This window comes from Notolepis coatsorum, assembly GCF_963971535.1.
Source record: "Notolepis coatsorum genome assembly, chromosome: 10".
Lineage (NCBI taxonomy): Eukaryota > Metazoa > Chordata > Actinopteri > Aulopiformes > Paralepididae > Notolepis > Notolepis coatsorum.
Genome location: NC_140174.1, coordinates 82,564,691 through 82,580,055, shown reverse-complemented (window position 1 = coordinate 82,580,055; position 15,365 = coordinate 82,564,691). Strand labels below are relative to the sequence as shown.

The following is a 15,365-nucleotide window of genomic DNA, read 5'->3' as shown; positions in this document are numbered from 1 at the left end:
ACATCCTAGGTTACATCAACGAAGAAGAGAATCCAGAACCGCGGGTACGGAGGAGACTACCCTACAATGCTCTGTTCTCCCCAAAGCACAACCAACACACCTAGTGTGGTCTAGATAGTGCACTATGTATGTATGTATTATTATTATTACACTATTGTGTAACCCTGAATTTTCTGTAGATATCTCGATGTGTGGAATATATTTTGATAAATAAATGTTTTTAAATGGTTACTAATGACCCTCATCAGAGCCAAGTCATTATGCTGTTAAGAGTGTGTTTCTTCACACAGATTTGAGAGTTGAAACTTTTCATAAACCACCAATTTCAGGAATGGTTCTTGAATTGTGACAAAGAAATAAAGCGATAAAACTCTAGATCTGTACTACTAGCTAGTAGCTACTAACACTAGATAGACAGAAAGTGGGCGATGATGTGTTTTAGATAGCCTGTGCTGGATATCGGTAGGATATCAGTTCTCCCCGCATAGGGTCTGGAGGGTAGCCAGGCTTTATGTCAAGGGTTCTGATAGTGGTGTTGATGGTGAGGTTGTGGTGTTGATGGTGAGGTTGTGGTGTTGATGCTGAGATAGTGGTATTGATGGTGAGGTTGTCGATGGCTGTGGTTTTGGGTCTGCTCAGAGTGGGTATAGAGGGGCTGGTTCTAAATGGTAAATGGTTCTAGGACACTGGCTCTGCTCAGAGTGGGTATAGAGGGGCTGGTTCTACGACACTGGAATTCACCACTGAGTCATCTGAGGGTGTCGTGGGCCAAACTCAATGAAACATCTGTGACAGAGGGTGACTTTCCAATGTGGCTCTATTTGGGGCTGAAGTGGACAAATGTTATGGAAAATAAGACACTTTTCTGAACTGAATTCAAATGTGGTCCCTTTTGAAGCTGAAGCCAAGCGGAACTGGAACACACATGACCAAGAATAAGTAGGAATTCTGACCCTTACGTTGGCTACGCTACTGTATGCTTAAATGTCACATTGATTTAAGGTGTGTTATACACTAAAGGTCCCTAGGCCTTCTCATTTATAACCAATCCAGTTTATTATTGAATGAGTTAAACTCTATTAATCATACACATTTTTATTAATCAATGCAGTCAACCAAATGTTCATAAAATTCACTTTCAGTTTGGTGAAGTTGTAATGGTGCATTCAGTTGGTCCTCATCAACTTGACGTACATTTATTATGTGACCAAATCATATACGAGGTGATGGCGTTCCGGTACACTAGTTAGGTTGGAAAGTCAGGACCAATCAAATCCAAGGCAGCAGAGCCAGATTATTATTTAACCTTTCTTTCTTGATCCGGGTGGTTTGACCAGTCTTTAGGAAATCCAGCATGTCAACATATTCCTGATGATGTCTCTTGATACTCAATGTTCATAATGAAGTATGTTTGCACCACAAAAGATGAAAGGTCAGTGATACGTCACAACTCATAGATTTGGGTATCAAGGAACTTGCCCGACTTTATCACTGGTATTTACCACTTGATTCAAATAAAATTTCCTGTGGTCAACTTTGAAAGCTCCGACCTTACAAGGTCTGGCTGAATGATAAACTATAAACTAAACTGGAACAAAATCTTTTCAGTCTAATCAGTTAGTAGTGGGGGGAGTGTCTATGTATGGATGGGTGGGTGATACAGATCCAGCAGGAAAACTGCTGCTATTCACCGTAGTTTCAGTTCAGTTCCATATCAAAACAATATAGTCCACCCAAACACATTATAACCCACATACTCACAGAACATTACCTTTTCAGTCAAAGTCAGAAAGTCCAGGTCAGGGTTTCCTGCCCGTATGCCAGGTCTTAAACTTCCGACCAGGAACTGTCAGTCATGCCGACAGTTGTATCAAGAGGGTATAGAACTAGGGAGTCATGTGATCGATTTAAGACCCGCCTGGCTCCAGATACATTTTTGCCTGTGGTCTTTTACCATGGGAGTTTCTCAAGGTAGTGTCCGTTTGCATGATGCATCTGAGAAGTTGTCCTGGGAAACGGTTTCATGTACCATCTGTCAATCACCGTTTACCATACAGAACTATTAACTCTGATAACCCATCCATGTAGGTCCCAGAACTATTAACTCAGTCACCCAAATGGCGAGGCCAAAAGGGCTTAGAAATGCAAACCGTAATTGAAAAGATGTTAACCAAAAGATGTTCAAGAACAGCCTATTGTTTTATTCAATGCGTTTCCTTTTACATTTTTTATAAAATATGATTTTAACCAAATTATGATAAAAATAACAGCCTACATTGAATAAAACAATGTGTTCTGTTATCATTATTTTCAAATAAAATGAGTTTCTTTATAAAAAACAAGATTTGGTCTTCAAAAAAGTATTTTTCCAAACATGCTTCTTGAAAAAGTCTTATCTTATAAGACCAATATGATAACTCAGATAGTCAATACAAATGTAGGTCACCCAGAACTATTAACTCAGAAGAGGCACAACATGACATCGGTTTGCCTATTTCCTCTAAGGCCACATTTGTTGCAGAATGAGGTAAATACCAAAACATGTACCCCCAAGGCAGATGTCCAGCACTATATATTCAAATATCTTTAGGCACAGAGGAAGCAACAACATCAGTGGCGTCGCGTGGGTAAAATAACAGGGGAAGCCAAAAAAAATTATAATTTTTTTTTTTTTTTTTTTTCAAGCAGCAGTCAAGCAGTCACCATGTACACTACAGTATGGCTCGGCGGCCTGTCAAACTTTTTTTTTTTTTTTTAAACTTCATTTTTTAGCGTTTATCGCTTTTCTGGTCAAGCATGACCGACAGAAACAGGTTGAATAGGATGTAGAGTAGGGGAAGACACTCTGAGAAAATACGGCGAGTCCGGGAGTCGAACTCGTGTACCCCAGATCCGTGACGAGCACGGTTGTCCCCGACGCCGAAATAGCGCCGAGATACGCGGTGAGCTACGGGAGCTCGCCCAGTCAAACTTTCTTAACAGATTGCAGAATGGGTACAATACAGTACGGCTCAATACACACAATTGTATAAGGGGATGCAGACCAGAGAAAGACGTTTGTCTTGTTTACATCAGGGTCCCCCATTTTCAATTCATAGTGACATTTATGACATACAAGACATCATGACATTTATGGCATAGGGACATACACAACATACATGACATTTATGGCATAGGGACATACATGACATACAGGTATTTAGTATGGTTACATTTGTGACATATACGATATTCAAATATACAGTACTGTTACCCATAGATCCTGACAGAGTATACTATATACATATGATGGGGAGGGGACTGTACATTAGGAGGGGGTGGGTGGGTGGGTGGGAGAGAAATATACATACGGCCGGGAGAGAATATGACTGTCTATTAGACAAACGTCTAGACTAGAGTCTAGACAAACAAGACAAGACAAACGTATTTCTCTGGTCTGCATCCCCTTAACAATTGTGTGTATTGAGCCGTACTGTATTGTACCCATTCTGCAATCTGTTAAATGAAGTTTTCATTCATTCATTCACGTGTCTGTTGCGCGGCGCGCCCAGCCATCAGAGCGCTCCTACTGTAAAATGCGGAAGCAGCCATTTCAGCCTCAGTTTTACTCGTTTATAAAAATGATTTAAAATGTTTATTAGCAACGCTGAGCTTTCAAACCCCGCCGCATCTGTGTGTGAAACCCTAATGGAACGCTGGGTACCTTTGACATTTATATCCGATATATTTTGGACCCACCGCTAGCTTTTAAGCAGTGCTTGATGGTGCACATTAACCTGGCTACTACGGAGGAATAAGTGACTCAGTGCTTACCTGGTCAATAATGTGGTCCTCCTCTTGCCAGATAGATTTGTTAAATCATAATATCCACAGTGGTGTGCTCTGCTGGTCCTCAGTAAATGTCCCGCCGGCGAAAATAAGTTGCTATTAAAGTGCTAAATGTTAGATACACTAATAGAGGATTCGAACGTGCCCGCTCTGTTAATAACATTTTCAATCAATCCCGCGAGGGGATGACGTTCAGACGTGTTCTGACCTGCCCCGCCTCCAGGGGGGAAAATGTGAAATGAGTGCAAAGGGGAGGCCACACTCAGGATTCTTCTCACAGCCCCGTTTTAAACTTTTAAGGTGTGGCAGTCAGCTCGAATCTGATTGGCTAGGATCGGTTTTGGACTCTAGATACATGAATCACATGGTTGAGGCTGGAGAAAGAGACCTACCCCCTGCCTCCTCTCTATAGCTGCAGTGAGTCCGACAGTGTGTTAGAGGGAGTGAGAAGGAGTAGAGGGAGACATTTAAAAAAAAAAAAAAAAAAAATTATAACACAATAATAATAATAATGTAAACTATATTACATTTTTTTTTCTTCATATTTGATATTAATTCATATTTTAATAGGGAGGCATGGCTTCCGTTGGCTTCCATAAGGATTCGCCACTGAACAACATACAGACAGATATTCTTTAACATAAACCAATACCCATTTAGATTAGACTATCCATTCCGAATAGCTTATATCCATCCATAGCCACATCTAAGTTATAGTCTACTACTCTGAAATCTCCGACCTTACAAGGTCTGGCTGAACGATGATAATAACTAAACTAAACTGGAAACAAATCTTTTCATTTCAAACCTTTATTTATTCTTGAAAGAATCCATTGAGGTTTTCCCTCATTTCCAATGCTGTTGAGATTACAGGCAAGTTAGAACTGGTCAAAAAACAAATACAAGTAAAGGAGAAAAGAAACCGTTTAGACAGATGGCACAGGTCCACCTGGATGTAACCACGTAACCATTACCTCTGGGTAGTAGGTTCCTAAACGGCAACACAGACACAGTGGATTGAAGGTGTAACAGGAAACTATTGTACACATGATTAATTTAGTCACGGGTGGAAATATTTTCTTTTGGCCTCTGCTTTCAGACAGCCAATGGTCGGTGCCCGATTGGTGTCAAGTGTCCTGTAGCAACCTACCTCTACCAGTTGCGCTGCTGCTCTAGCACCAACATTGTAGGAGTTATCACACTGTAACTAAGGGTTGGTTACATGTGCCTCTTACTATGAGGCCAAAAGGCCTGTTTACCACACGTTATTGATGCTGGCCTACATTTACACCCCCCTCCCACACAACATGAAATACTATACCTACATGTCAAACATAAATAAAATAAAAATAACCTTCTTACAGTCCTTATCATGCACTCTTCCTACTATACTATGTCTTACTCTTTACAACTATGCTCTCAACACTGCAGCACCCAAGTTTCAACACTGTTTGATGAACATTGTTACTCGGCTAAAATAGTTGTACCCTTCTTGCTGACTTGTACAGAACTTGTGAGTCGCTTAGGATAAAAGCATCTGTAAATGACAATGTGAATAACACACCTTGTTATGGCCTTGTTATCAAGTTTTGACTCGCATGTCCATTCAAAATGTATTCAGTAGTCCACTGGAAGAATATTTTCTCGAGCAGCATCAAAAAGGGTATGTTTTGGGGCAAAGAAAATCTTTTTGAAGTGGTGCGTTATTCACATTGTCATTGCATTGTCATCCACCATTATAACATCATACGCATCATTATGCATGGTAAGAGTGCCATTTACTTCTTCTTTTTTTTTAAAGCACATTAAAACATGTCTAGCTCCTAAAGCTCACTTGTTGGTATGATAACTCTTAACCACATTAAAACACTGCTGAACCTTTTTTTTCCACAAGTAATTTTATTTATTATTTAATTTGTATGAAATCTTATAAAAACAAGACAAAACTACAAACAAATCTAGACCAAAAAAGAAATACAAAAACGACTATTCAATCAAAGAAACATAACAATAAATCGAGAACAATATATAATATATATATTGGCAAACATTGCAACAGCAAATAAACTTGAATCCACTTTGAATGTTTGTCAATTTGAAAATGTAATGTTTTTTCCCCCTGAAATACATATATAGAATGTGTAGGAATACAGCTGCTCTGCCTGTATCAAAATACACCGGATGAATCTCGTGAACCTCAAATACTCAAATAAGCAGCTTGAAATGCACAACAAATGACACAACCACATGTCTCTAAAGGTGCTGTAGATAACATGTTTATATGGACTAATAATTAAAACAAATACATCCAGAGCTTTTAGAAGGGTGTGGAATAAAAGTATTGCTTTCCCCCAAAAAACAATTATTGATTAATGAATTGATCATTTTAGAAATGTTGGCAGGTCCAAAATGAATGTTGTTTACATGTTGCATGCACACGTCCCCTCCCTACTTCCCATTTCCCTATGTGGAATGCACCTGGTTGGATAAATGACATGCTGGAGGCGACATTGAGTGGCTGAATGTTATCTATAGCACCTTTTTAAATGCAAAAATAAATATATTGAAAACGCCAGTAATCAGTTAGTAGTGGGGGGAGTGTGTATGTATGGATGGGTGGGTGATACAGATCCAACAGGAAAACTGCTGCAGTTCCATATCAAAACAATATAGTCCACCCAAACACATATTATAACCCACATACTCACAGAACATTACCTTTTCAGTCAAAGTCAGAAAGTCCAGGTCAGGGTTTCCCGCCCGTATGCCAGGTCTTAAACTTCAGACCAGGAACTGTCAGTCATGCTGACAGTTGTATCAAGAGGGTATAGAACTAGGGAGTCATGTGATCGATTTAAGACCCGCCTGGCTCCAGATACATTTTTGCCTGTGGTCTTTTACCATGGGAGTTTCTCAAGGTAGTGTCAGTTTGCATGATGCATCTGAGAAGTTGTCCTGGGAAACGGTTTCATGTACCATCTGTCAATCACCGTTTACCATACAGAACTATTAACTCTGATAACCCATCCATATGTAGGTCCCAGAACTATTAACTCAGAAGAGTCACCCAAATGGCGAGGCCAAAAGGGCTTAGAAATGCAAACAGTAATTGAAACGATGTTAACCAAAATATGTTAAGAACAGCCTATTGTTGGGCGGTCAGGTGGCGGAGATTGCGTTCGTCACCAACACCGGAGACGCTGGATTCGCCTGTCCTGTTCGAATCCAGCTCACAGCTCCGGCGTTGTCACCAGCTTGGCTGGCCGTTCACACTAATACAATTGGCTGTATTAGAGGGTGGGAAAGCTGGCGGGCTGGGTCCGGGTCATTGTAAACAGCGACTCCTACAGTTCGGTCGGGGCGCCTGCTCAGCGCGGATAGGATCTAAGGGGGGTAGTGTGATCCTTCCACACGTTACACCCTCTCAGTGAGAGTCCGCGCTGCCAGGTGAAAAGAAGCGGTTGATTGGCTAGACGTGTGTCGGAGGAAGCACGTGATAGCCTCCACTCTCCCAGACCGACTGTGGGGGGTAAGTGCGCAGCGACCAGGAAGGGGATTGGGAATTGGCATAACGACTAACATTGGGATGGGAGAAAATCGGAGGAAAAAGGAGGGGGAAAAAATAAAAAAAGAACAGCCTATTGTTTTATTCAATGAGTTTCCTTTTTAATTTTTTTATAAAAGATGATTAACAAAATTATGATAAAAATAACAGCCTACATTGAATAAAACAGTGTTCTGTTATCATTATTTTCAAATAAAATGATTCTTTATAAAAACAAGATTTAGTCTTCAAAAAAGTATTTTTCCAAACATGCTTCTTGAAAAAGTCTTATCTTATAAGACCAATATGATAACTCAGATAGCCAATACAAATGTAGGTCACCCAGAACTACTGTATTAACTCAGAAGAGGCACAACATGACATCAGTTTGCCTATTTCCTCTAAGGCCACATTTGTTGCAGAATGAGGTAAATACCAAAACATGTACCCCCAAGGCAGATGTCCAGCACTATATATTCAAATATCTTTAGGCACAGAGAAAGCAACAACATACAGACAGATATTATTTAACATAAACCAATACCCATTTAGATTAGACTATCCATTCCGAATAGCTTATATCCATCCATAGCCACATCTAAGTTATACTATACAAGTCTATAGACCTCTACCACAACCACTGAGGTAGGCCCCAACTGAACCCTCAGTTTCAAAACATTTTGGTCTGTGCAAGACGTGGTTCTAGAGCTGTCAGAGAAACTCATACAAGATATTTATTTTAATTTTAGTTGTCAGCAAAGTTCAAAGATTGACATAAAATAGATAATTAATGGGTGAAAATCATTATTGAAAATAATCTCAGTTGTGGCACATTTGGTGAGGCAATGTGTTCTCTCATCACTCCTGGGATCCTCTCTCAGAATAGATCAAAAGGGCTTCTCCAACATGGCTGAAAAAGACACTGTCACACAAATCCATGATGAACATGACTGAAATGAACAACGGAATGATCCCAAGCTCTGGCCTCACTCGGGTTGAAAGCAACGCTTGTGGTGGAGCTCAGGATCTGTCAAGTGTGATAATGCTTCATTAATATAACCACATTTTAAAAGTGCACTATAGAGTTTGAGGAGATAAAGTTGACATTATAAAAATATTCTGTTTTCAAACCTGAATAAAGAAATAGTGTGCAAAGTAAAACTGGGTCCCTGGACTGAAGCTAGAAAGACACCTGAAAAGTTAAAGGAACATGCACATTTTGGGGGAAATTAGCTTATTTGCCGTCTTCCCCAGAGTCGGACAATAAGATAGGTACCCATCTTATCTCTGTGCGTGCAGTACAGACAGAGACCCGCAGTGTGCTAGCTATCTTACCCAATGACGAAGTGGATATGGACCATTAGCTTACCGTAAAGTTACGAAATGGCAAATAAGCTAATAAAAAAAAGGATGCCATGATCCTTTAGTGTTTTACTGTTGTTTGAAATTGGACCTGCAATTCTGTTTATATATATATATATACACACAGTATATCAATTCTGTTTACAAATATATACACAGTATATATTTTTTTTTGTCTTTTCACATTTGCTCCTATTCCCCAATTTAGTCATGCCAATACCCTCCTAGTTGTTGCGCCAGATGATTTGAAAAAAAATCCAATTTTTATTTTTTATTTTTTTTAATGCAGTCAGGCCACTGAACTTAGAAGCAGGCCAGGCCAGTGTTTCTAGTTGCACCAGCGCAATAGTTAGATAACCTAGGTGGGGAACAACCAGGAGATCACTGCAACTCGCACAAGTTGGAGAACTATCTCTCTCGCTCTCACACACACAGCCGCATGTGATTGGTGGAGGCGGGACCCTTACAAAAAACTGCTAATCATTGACACATGCCTGTAATAATCCCCCCCAGAAAAATCTACTTTGCATTTGATATATTGCAAATATATGCCATCACACACACTGGCATTTAAAGGGTTAGAATTATAAAATGAATATGTGGTGTTATGATCAGGGCTGAAGTTGAATAAGATTGTATTTTTGATCAATTACAAAAACTGAAAATCCATACAAATCTGTGTTGTTGCTAATCATACATATGCTAGCCTGTTTTTTAACAATAATTTGTGATGCCATCACAAACACTGGCATTTAAAGGGTACAAATAAAATAATTCCTGCACCAGAATGCAGGAAATGAAGTCTTTGTAACAAAAAAAAATCCTGGTGGGGGACCCCCAGACGCCCTGCTTAAAAAGTGGCCTGACTGGGGCTATATTTTGCACTATTTCCTGGCCTGAATGATTTCCCCAGTCCGGCCCTGGTTAAAAGCCTCCAATGCTTATTAGTGTGTGTGCGTTTGAACGTTTGCATGTTTCAACCATACATTTCCATTTATTAAAATAAATATATATATATTATATTTTTTTTACCTCCTATAATAGTGGGGGTCGCGGCTCTCTGACACCGTTATTTGGGGGTCGCGGCCTGAAAGGTTTGGGAACCCCTGGAGTAGACTACCACATGCTGCCCTACTGTGGGTCTGGGGAGGGTATAGACTACCACATGCTGCCCTACTGTTGGTCTGGGGAGGGTGTAGACTACCACATGCCTCCTCCGATACATGTGGAGTCGCCAGCCACTTTTCACCTGACCGCAAGTAGTTTCACTGGGAGTCAGAGTGAACCTTTAATTATAATTATTTTATTTCTTAGAATGAAAAACAGCGAAGAAGCTTATTAGAGTTAAAGGGGCACTTCACAAAAGTAAACAGTTTTCCACACATTCAACTACATCAACTCGAGGGACACCAACAAACTGAACAAGCTTGTGAGGAAGGCTAGCTCCGTGGTGGGAGTCGAGCTGGTCAGACTAGAGGTGGTGGCAGAGAGAGGGATGAGAAGGAAGTTGGCCGCTATCCTGGAGAATCCCTCCCACCCCCTCTACGACGAGCTAGTCAAGATGAGAAGCACGTTCAGTCACAGACTCATAAACCCCCCCCCCGACACTCAACTAACCGCCTCTGCCAGTCCTTCATACCAGCGGCCATCAGGCTCCACAACAGTGGGCAGGGACTGCCACCAGACATCCAACTACTGGGAACCTAGTAGCTGACTCCCACCTAAAAGGACAATATACTTACCTTATGCATACCGCACCTTATGTGAATACTGTATACTTTATCAGAGCATATATTTAGCTTTTAGCATTTTTAGATTATATATTAGATTAGATTATATTAAGATGATTAGATTATATATTGTAACTGTGTCCCGAGTCCCCTCCTCTACTCCCTGTACACACATGACTGAGTGGCACAGCGGAACAACAACACAATCATCAAATTTGCTGACGACACAGTAGTGGTGGGCCTGATCTCTGCAAACGACGAGAGGGCCTACCTGGAGGAGGTTAAGGTTCTAGCGGGATGGTGTCAAGAGAACTGCCTCTCCCTGAACGTCAGCAAAACAAAGGAGATGATTGTGGACTTTAGGAGGTCGGGGGTCAGGGATTACAGCCCCCTCAGCATCGATGGGGCACCGGTTGAGAGAGTGAACAGTTTTAAGTACCTCGGAGTCCACATATCCGAGGACTTGACATGGACCACACACATTGACAGTGTTATCAAGAAGGCACAACAACGCCTCTACTTCCTTAGGCGCTTAAGGAAGTTCAACGTGAGTCAGAAGATCCTCAAGAACTTCTACTCATGCACAATAGAGAGTATCCTGACTGGCAATATCACCTCCTGGTTTGGGAATAGCACTGCACAAGACCGCAGCAGACTACAGAAAGTGGCCCGTTCAGCCGAACGCACAATTGGAGGGGGGCTTCCCACTCTCCAAGGCATTTACAACAAGCGGTGCATGGGCAAGGCTAAGAGAATAATCAAAGACTCCAGCCACCCAAACAACTGCCTCTTTGAACTGCTGCGGTCAGGCAAGCGATACCGGAGTCTCATGGCAAGCACAGAGAGACTCAGAAGGAGCTTCTATCCCCAGGCCATCAGGATGCTCAATGAACAATGATTGCTCAATGAACAAGGATTGAACAATGAACAATCGTAACAACCATCAAATGCACTCACAGCACACACATCCACACGCACACTCACTTTAAACAAACAACTCACTGCAGCACCCACTTTACCCACTTTAGAACACCTAAACACACTTCATATTTATTGGCAAAGAATTTGCACTACAACCCATACCTCATTACACCTTACTGTAAATTGTACCTCATCTAATTTCTGCATTGTACTGTATAGTATATAGTATATTGTAACTTTTCTACTCCGCATTGTACATTGTATATATGTATATATTGAACACCTTTGTCTACGTACTTGACTTCTATTTTATACTTACTATACTTTATACTTATCTATTTTTATGTAGCACAATCTCTGGAGCAAAACAGAAAGAAGCATTTTATATAAAGGTATTCTGTACTTCTGTATGACAACTAATAAAGAAACTTGAACTATTTATTGTAGGGCAAATATAACAGAGGGCATACATACCCTCATCTCACACCTTGTTGCCCATATGCGCATGTCCAGAGTTAATTATATTGTATACACTGCCTTTTTATTCTATTTTTAATTTTTTACTTCTCCACTGTACTATAATTCTGTGATCTGTACCTGTATGTCTTCTACCTGTACCTCCCCTCCCCCATGCTGCTATGATGCCTGAATTTCCTCAAGGGGATCAATAAAGGAATATCTTATTTTATTCATTTAGTTTGACAGTTATTGAGAGAAAATGAGTTTGAAAGTGGCCACCAGTGATGTAATCGGGGACATATAATCATTGTGTTGTGTTAATTATTTACAGCTCAATGAAATGATAAGGTAGCAGTCCCTATGAGACAAGGTATTGCTATTTTTTCATCTACATCATTTCATGCTGCCTTTTAACAACACAAAATTACATCAACAGATGGTCAAACTAATTTACTCCACGGCCAGGGATGAGCAAGGTTGAAAGGCTTGAAACAACGAGCTGTTCCAAATTAAATATTATGCAGAGAGCTATCAAAATAAACCCATGTGTGCTGCTGGGCACAGTATCTGAGTTTCTGTGCTTCTTTCTTCATAAATAATCATTTATTATAAATAATAAGCAGCAGAATAGGTGGCAAGTGCAAGATGTGTAGGCAGGGTCTTTCTGGGCATGTCACAAGTAATATTCTGAGTACATGCTTTGGGGCCATGTACATGCAGTTCAGCTTATTTAGAGTCCATCTAGAAGATTGATTTGTGTCCAATCTGGATGATTTCAATGTGGATGGGGAAATATTGTCTATGTAACTGCAGCTAGTGATCCGCTGTCATAGAGATGTCCTCCCCCACCCCTCTCTCAAACCAACACTGTGCATTTTCACAATAGTCCAGTAGGTGGCGACGGTGGGTGTATATATTCTTTAAGGAGAGACTTGTTGGTCATATTCACAACTTGTGAAAGTTCTGTGTTTTGCATAGTTTTTAGAGAATGATTTTCTCAGTGTCTCAACACTGATAAAAATGTGTATCTTGATTAAATGTGTTGATGATAAGATTGAATAACGAAGAATCCTATACCTTTGCTGGATATTGAGTCATATTTGATCTGCAATGTCTAGTCTGCCACCACTGCTAGATGTATTATAATTAGCATATTTGTACGATAAAAGCGGCTCGCTCATTACAGGTACATAAACAGTCCATTGAGAACAGGACTCAAACAGAGAGGCATAGAGGCTGTTAGAATGAGAACAGGACTCAAACAGAGAGGCATAGAGGCTGTTAGAATGCATAATCCGAGTGGTTTTCTTCAGCAAAAGACTTCAGAGACATGTTTAAGGGACCTCAAAGACCTATATTAACTCATTGAAAAGGACTCAAATGTGACCCTGTAAAGTGTTACTGTAGTAACACTTTAGAAATAGCATATGTGAATTTGACTTTAGGGTGGGTTTTCCCTTTAAGTCGGCTATGAGCTGTGAAGGACTCAGTTGTTGTTGCGCCAATTTCATCAAGATACGTTCATTCTCTGTACCTGGAAAATAAGGTGATTCTGGTTTGAAGGTGGACTACTTACCAGATAAGAGATGGAGTGTTGACATCCATGTAAAAAATGAATGGAGAAAGGCATATGGCAGTGACCTGGGTAGAAAGTGTAACATTAGCTAAACGTATGTCTCTCCTGAGGCAGTTTGTAATACGCCTGTGCATTTGTCTCATAATGCTCTGAAAGTGTGTTTTGGAATAACATTGAAGTTGGCATCCCCCCTTTAATGGTACTTCTGGGAATTGAAAGAGGAAGAGAGAGAAGAGAGAAAAAAAAGTGAAAAAATTATACAAATTCTTCTACTGTCCACTAGTTCTTGCCTTCCAGTAGAGGTGATCAAACGGACCAGGGCTACCAATAAGACCACAGCGGTGAAACGCATGTGAATGGAAACCTACAAAACCATTATAATGACCTTTCTCATCTCTAAGCTAGCTATAAGGGTATTCGCCTCCTTTCTGGAAAATGATGTCCAGTCCAAAGAGAAACAATAGCATTCCAGCACTGGTGTATGGAGATATACTGTATCTAATATTAACTGCACATAAGAGACACCTCTGGTCTGGAGAAAGTCTTGGTTGAAGAAGTGGTTTGAATTGATGACGGTCCATATTTTGTCTTTAGCTCATTTCTTTTAACGGTTATTTAAGCACTACTTGATACCATCTCTACTAATCAGCACATAACTAAATATGAAGATTATCGTAAAAGGCGAGCAATTACCTTAGACAAAAAGATCCAGGCCCTGCTGTGCTCAAGTGGCAAACCGCTCTTCAGTTTGAACGTCGCCAGTAGTAGAAAAAAGCCCAGCAAACCACTGTGAAACGAGATGAAGTGTTAGAAGGTAGTGAGAGTTGTGGCGCCGCTCACAATGTAGAGGCAACATGATGTATACTGTTCAAGAAAAGTGTCTATGGCACTCCTCATCCATCCACTGGCTTTACAGGATCCCACATACTAGAAATCTAAGCACTCAAGTTCGACATTACTAGACAAACAATACCACTTGCCCTTACAGTACACCAGAGGTGTACCCCTCCTGCTGACTTGTACACAATTTGTAAGTGGCTTTGGATAAATGAATAAATGTAAATGTAATTGATTGATTGATTGATTGACACAACAGTAAGACAACATTTAAACAATAACAATGTCATAACGCTGGTAAAGGGTAGGGACAGATACTAGCTGTCTAATGACGCCCTCACCTGGCACAGCAACCGCAATAAAACCTGTAGGATCGAAGGGAAGGGAATTCCAAGGCACCCAGGAGGTCACCTAGAGAGGTCGGAGAACAGAGTTTCGCCTACAATACATCTGTTGATGTTCGTTTGTTTAGTTTGTTTTCAGCATAGAAGAACAGTAGCTGTGTTTACATGCAGCTTCATATTCCACAAATAATCTTTTTCAATCTCTGTATGAAAGGGGTGGTAATCCAAAAATATCAGTACCCAATAGCCATGTAAATGCTTCAATCGATCATGTCTGGTTGGAATAAATATATGAATTCTGTGCATGTTCACGCATGTGGGTTTAATTTTAAAGCGACTTTAAGGAGTTTCTGTTAATGTCTGAAACGTGGCTGGTGCTAAATGAAACTGTTTTGTGGTTTATAACAACCTTCTTCTTGAAAACAGTGCTAAAAGATTGAATGCCTCAATGGTTAGTCTGTGTAGTAAATGTGTACAACCAATTTTTTCTATCACATTATCCAAAGAAAGATGTAAAGTAGTCTGTTTCGACCATTTAGTGTTTCCTTGGAGAATAACCTGGATACAAAACACACAGACCATGGTCGAAAGACTGAGAACTATCAACCAAATAAAAAATAAAATCTAAATGTGTGCTGGGTACAATATTTGAGTTTCTGCAGTTTCCCCTCCTAATTTAACAACAGTCGTACTCCTGCAGTCATTAAACAGGAGAAGGCAAGTGGAGCCAAGTATATGTCATATTACCGTATTGAATCACTTTA

The 15,365-nt window shown here is 40.3% G+C and overlaps 2 protein-coding genes across 3 annotated transcripts in view; one reads left to right on the top strand and one right to left on the bottom strand.

The window, feature by feature from the left end:
• rbbp8 (retinoblastoma binding protein 8) overlaps positions 1 to 231 on the top strand; it is an 80,516-nt gene extending 80,285 nt beyond the window's left edge. For both annotated transcript variants that reach the window (XM_084322701.1, XM_084322700.1), the window contains exon 19: positions 10 to 231. In XM_084322701.1, the coding sequence (XP_084178827.1) occupies positions 10 to 104 (95 nt within the window). In that variant the 3' untranslated portion in view covers positions 105 to 231. The remainder of the gene's footprint in view (positions 1 to 9) is intronic.
• Positions 232 to 7,062: 6,831 nt separating this feature from the next.
• Positions 7,063 to 15,365, bottom strand: part of tmem241 (transmembrane protein 241) — a 39,071-nt gene continuing 30,768 nt past the window's right edge. Inside the window, exons 12-15 of the mRNA XM_084323078.1 lie at positions 14,599 to 14,668; positions 14,114 to 14,207; positions 13,421 to 13,485; positions 7,063 to 8,294 (exon numbers count right to left, since the gene is read on the bottom strand). Coding sequence (XP_084179204.1) covers positions 8,231 to 8,294; positions 13,421 to 13,485; positions 14,114 to 14,207; positions 14,599 to 14,668 — 293 coding nt within the window. The 3' untranslated portion in view covers positions 7,063 to 8,230. The remainder of the gene's footprint in view (positions 8,295 to 13,420; positions 13,486 to 14,113; positions 14,208 to 14,598; positions 14,669 to 15,365) is intronic.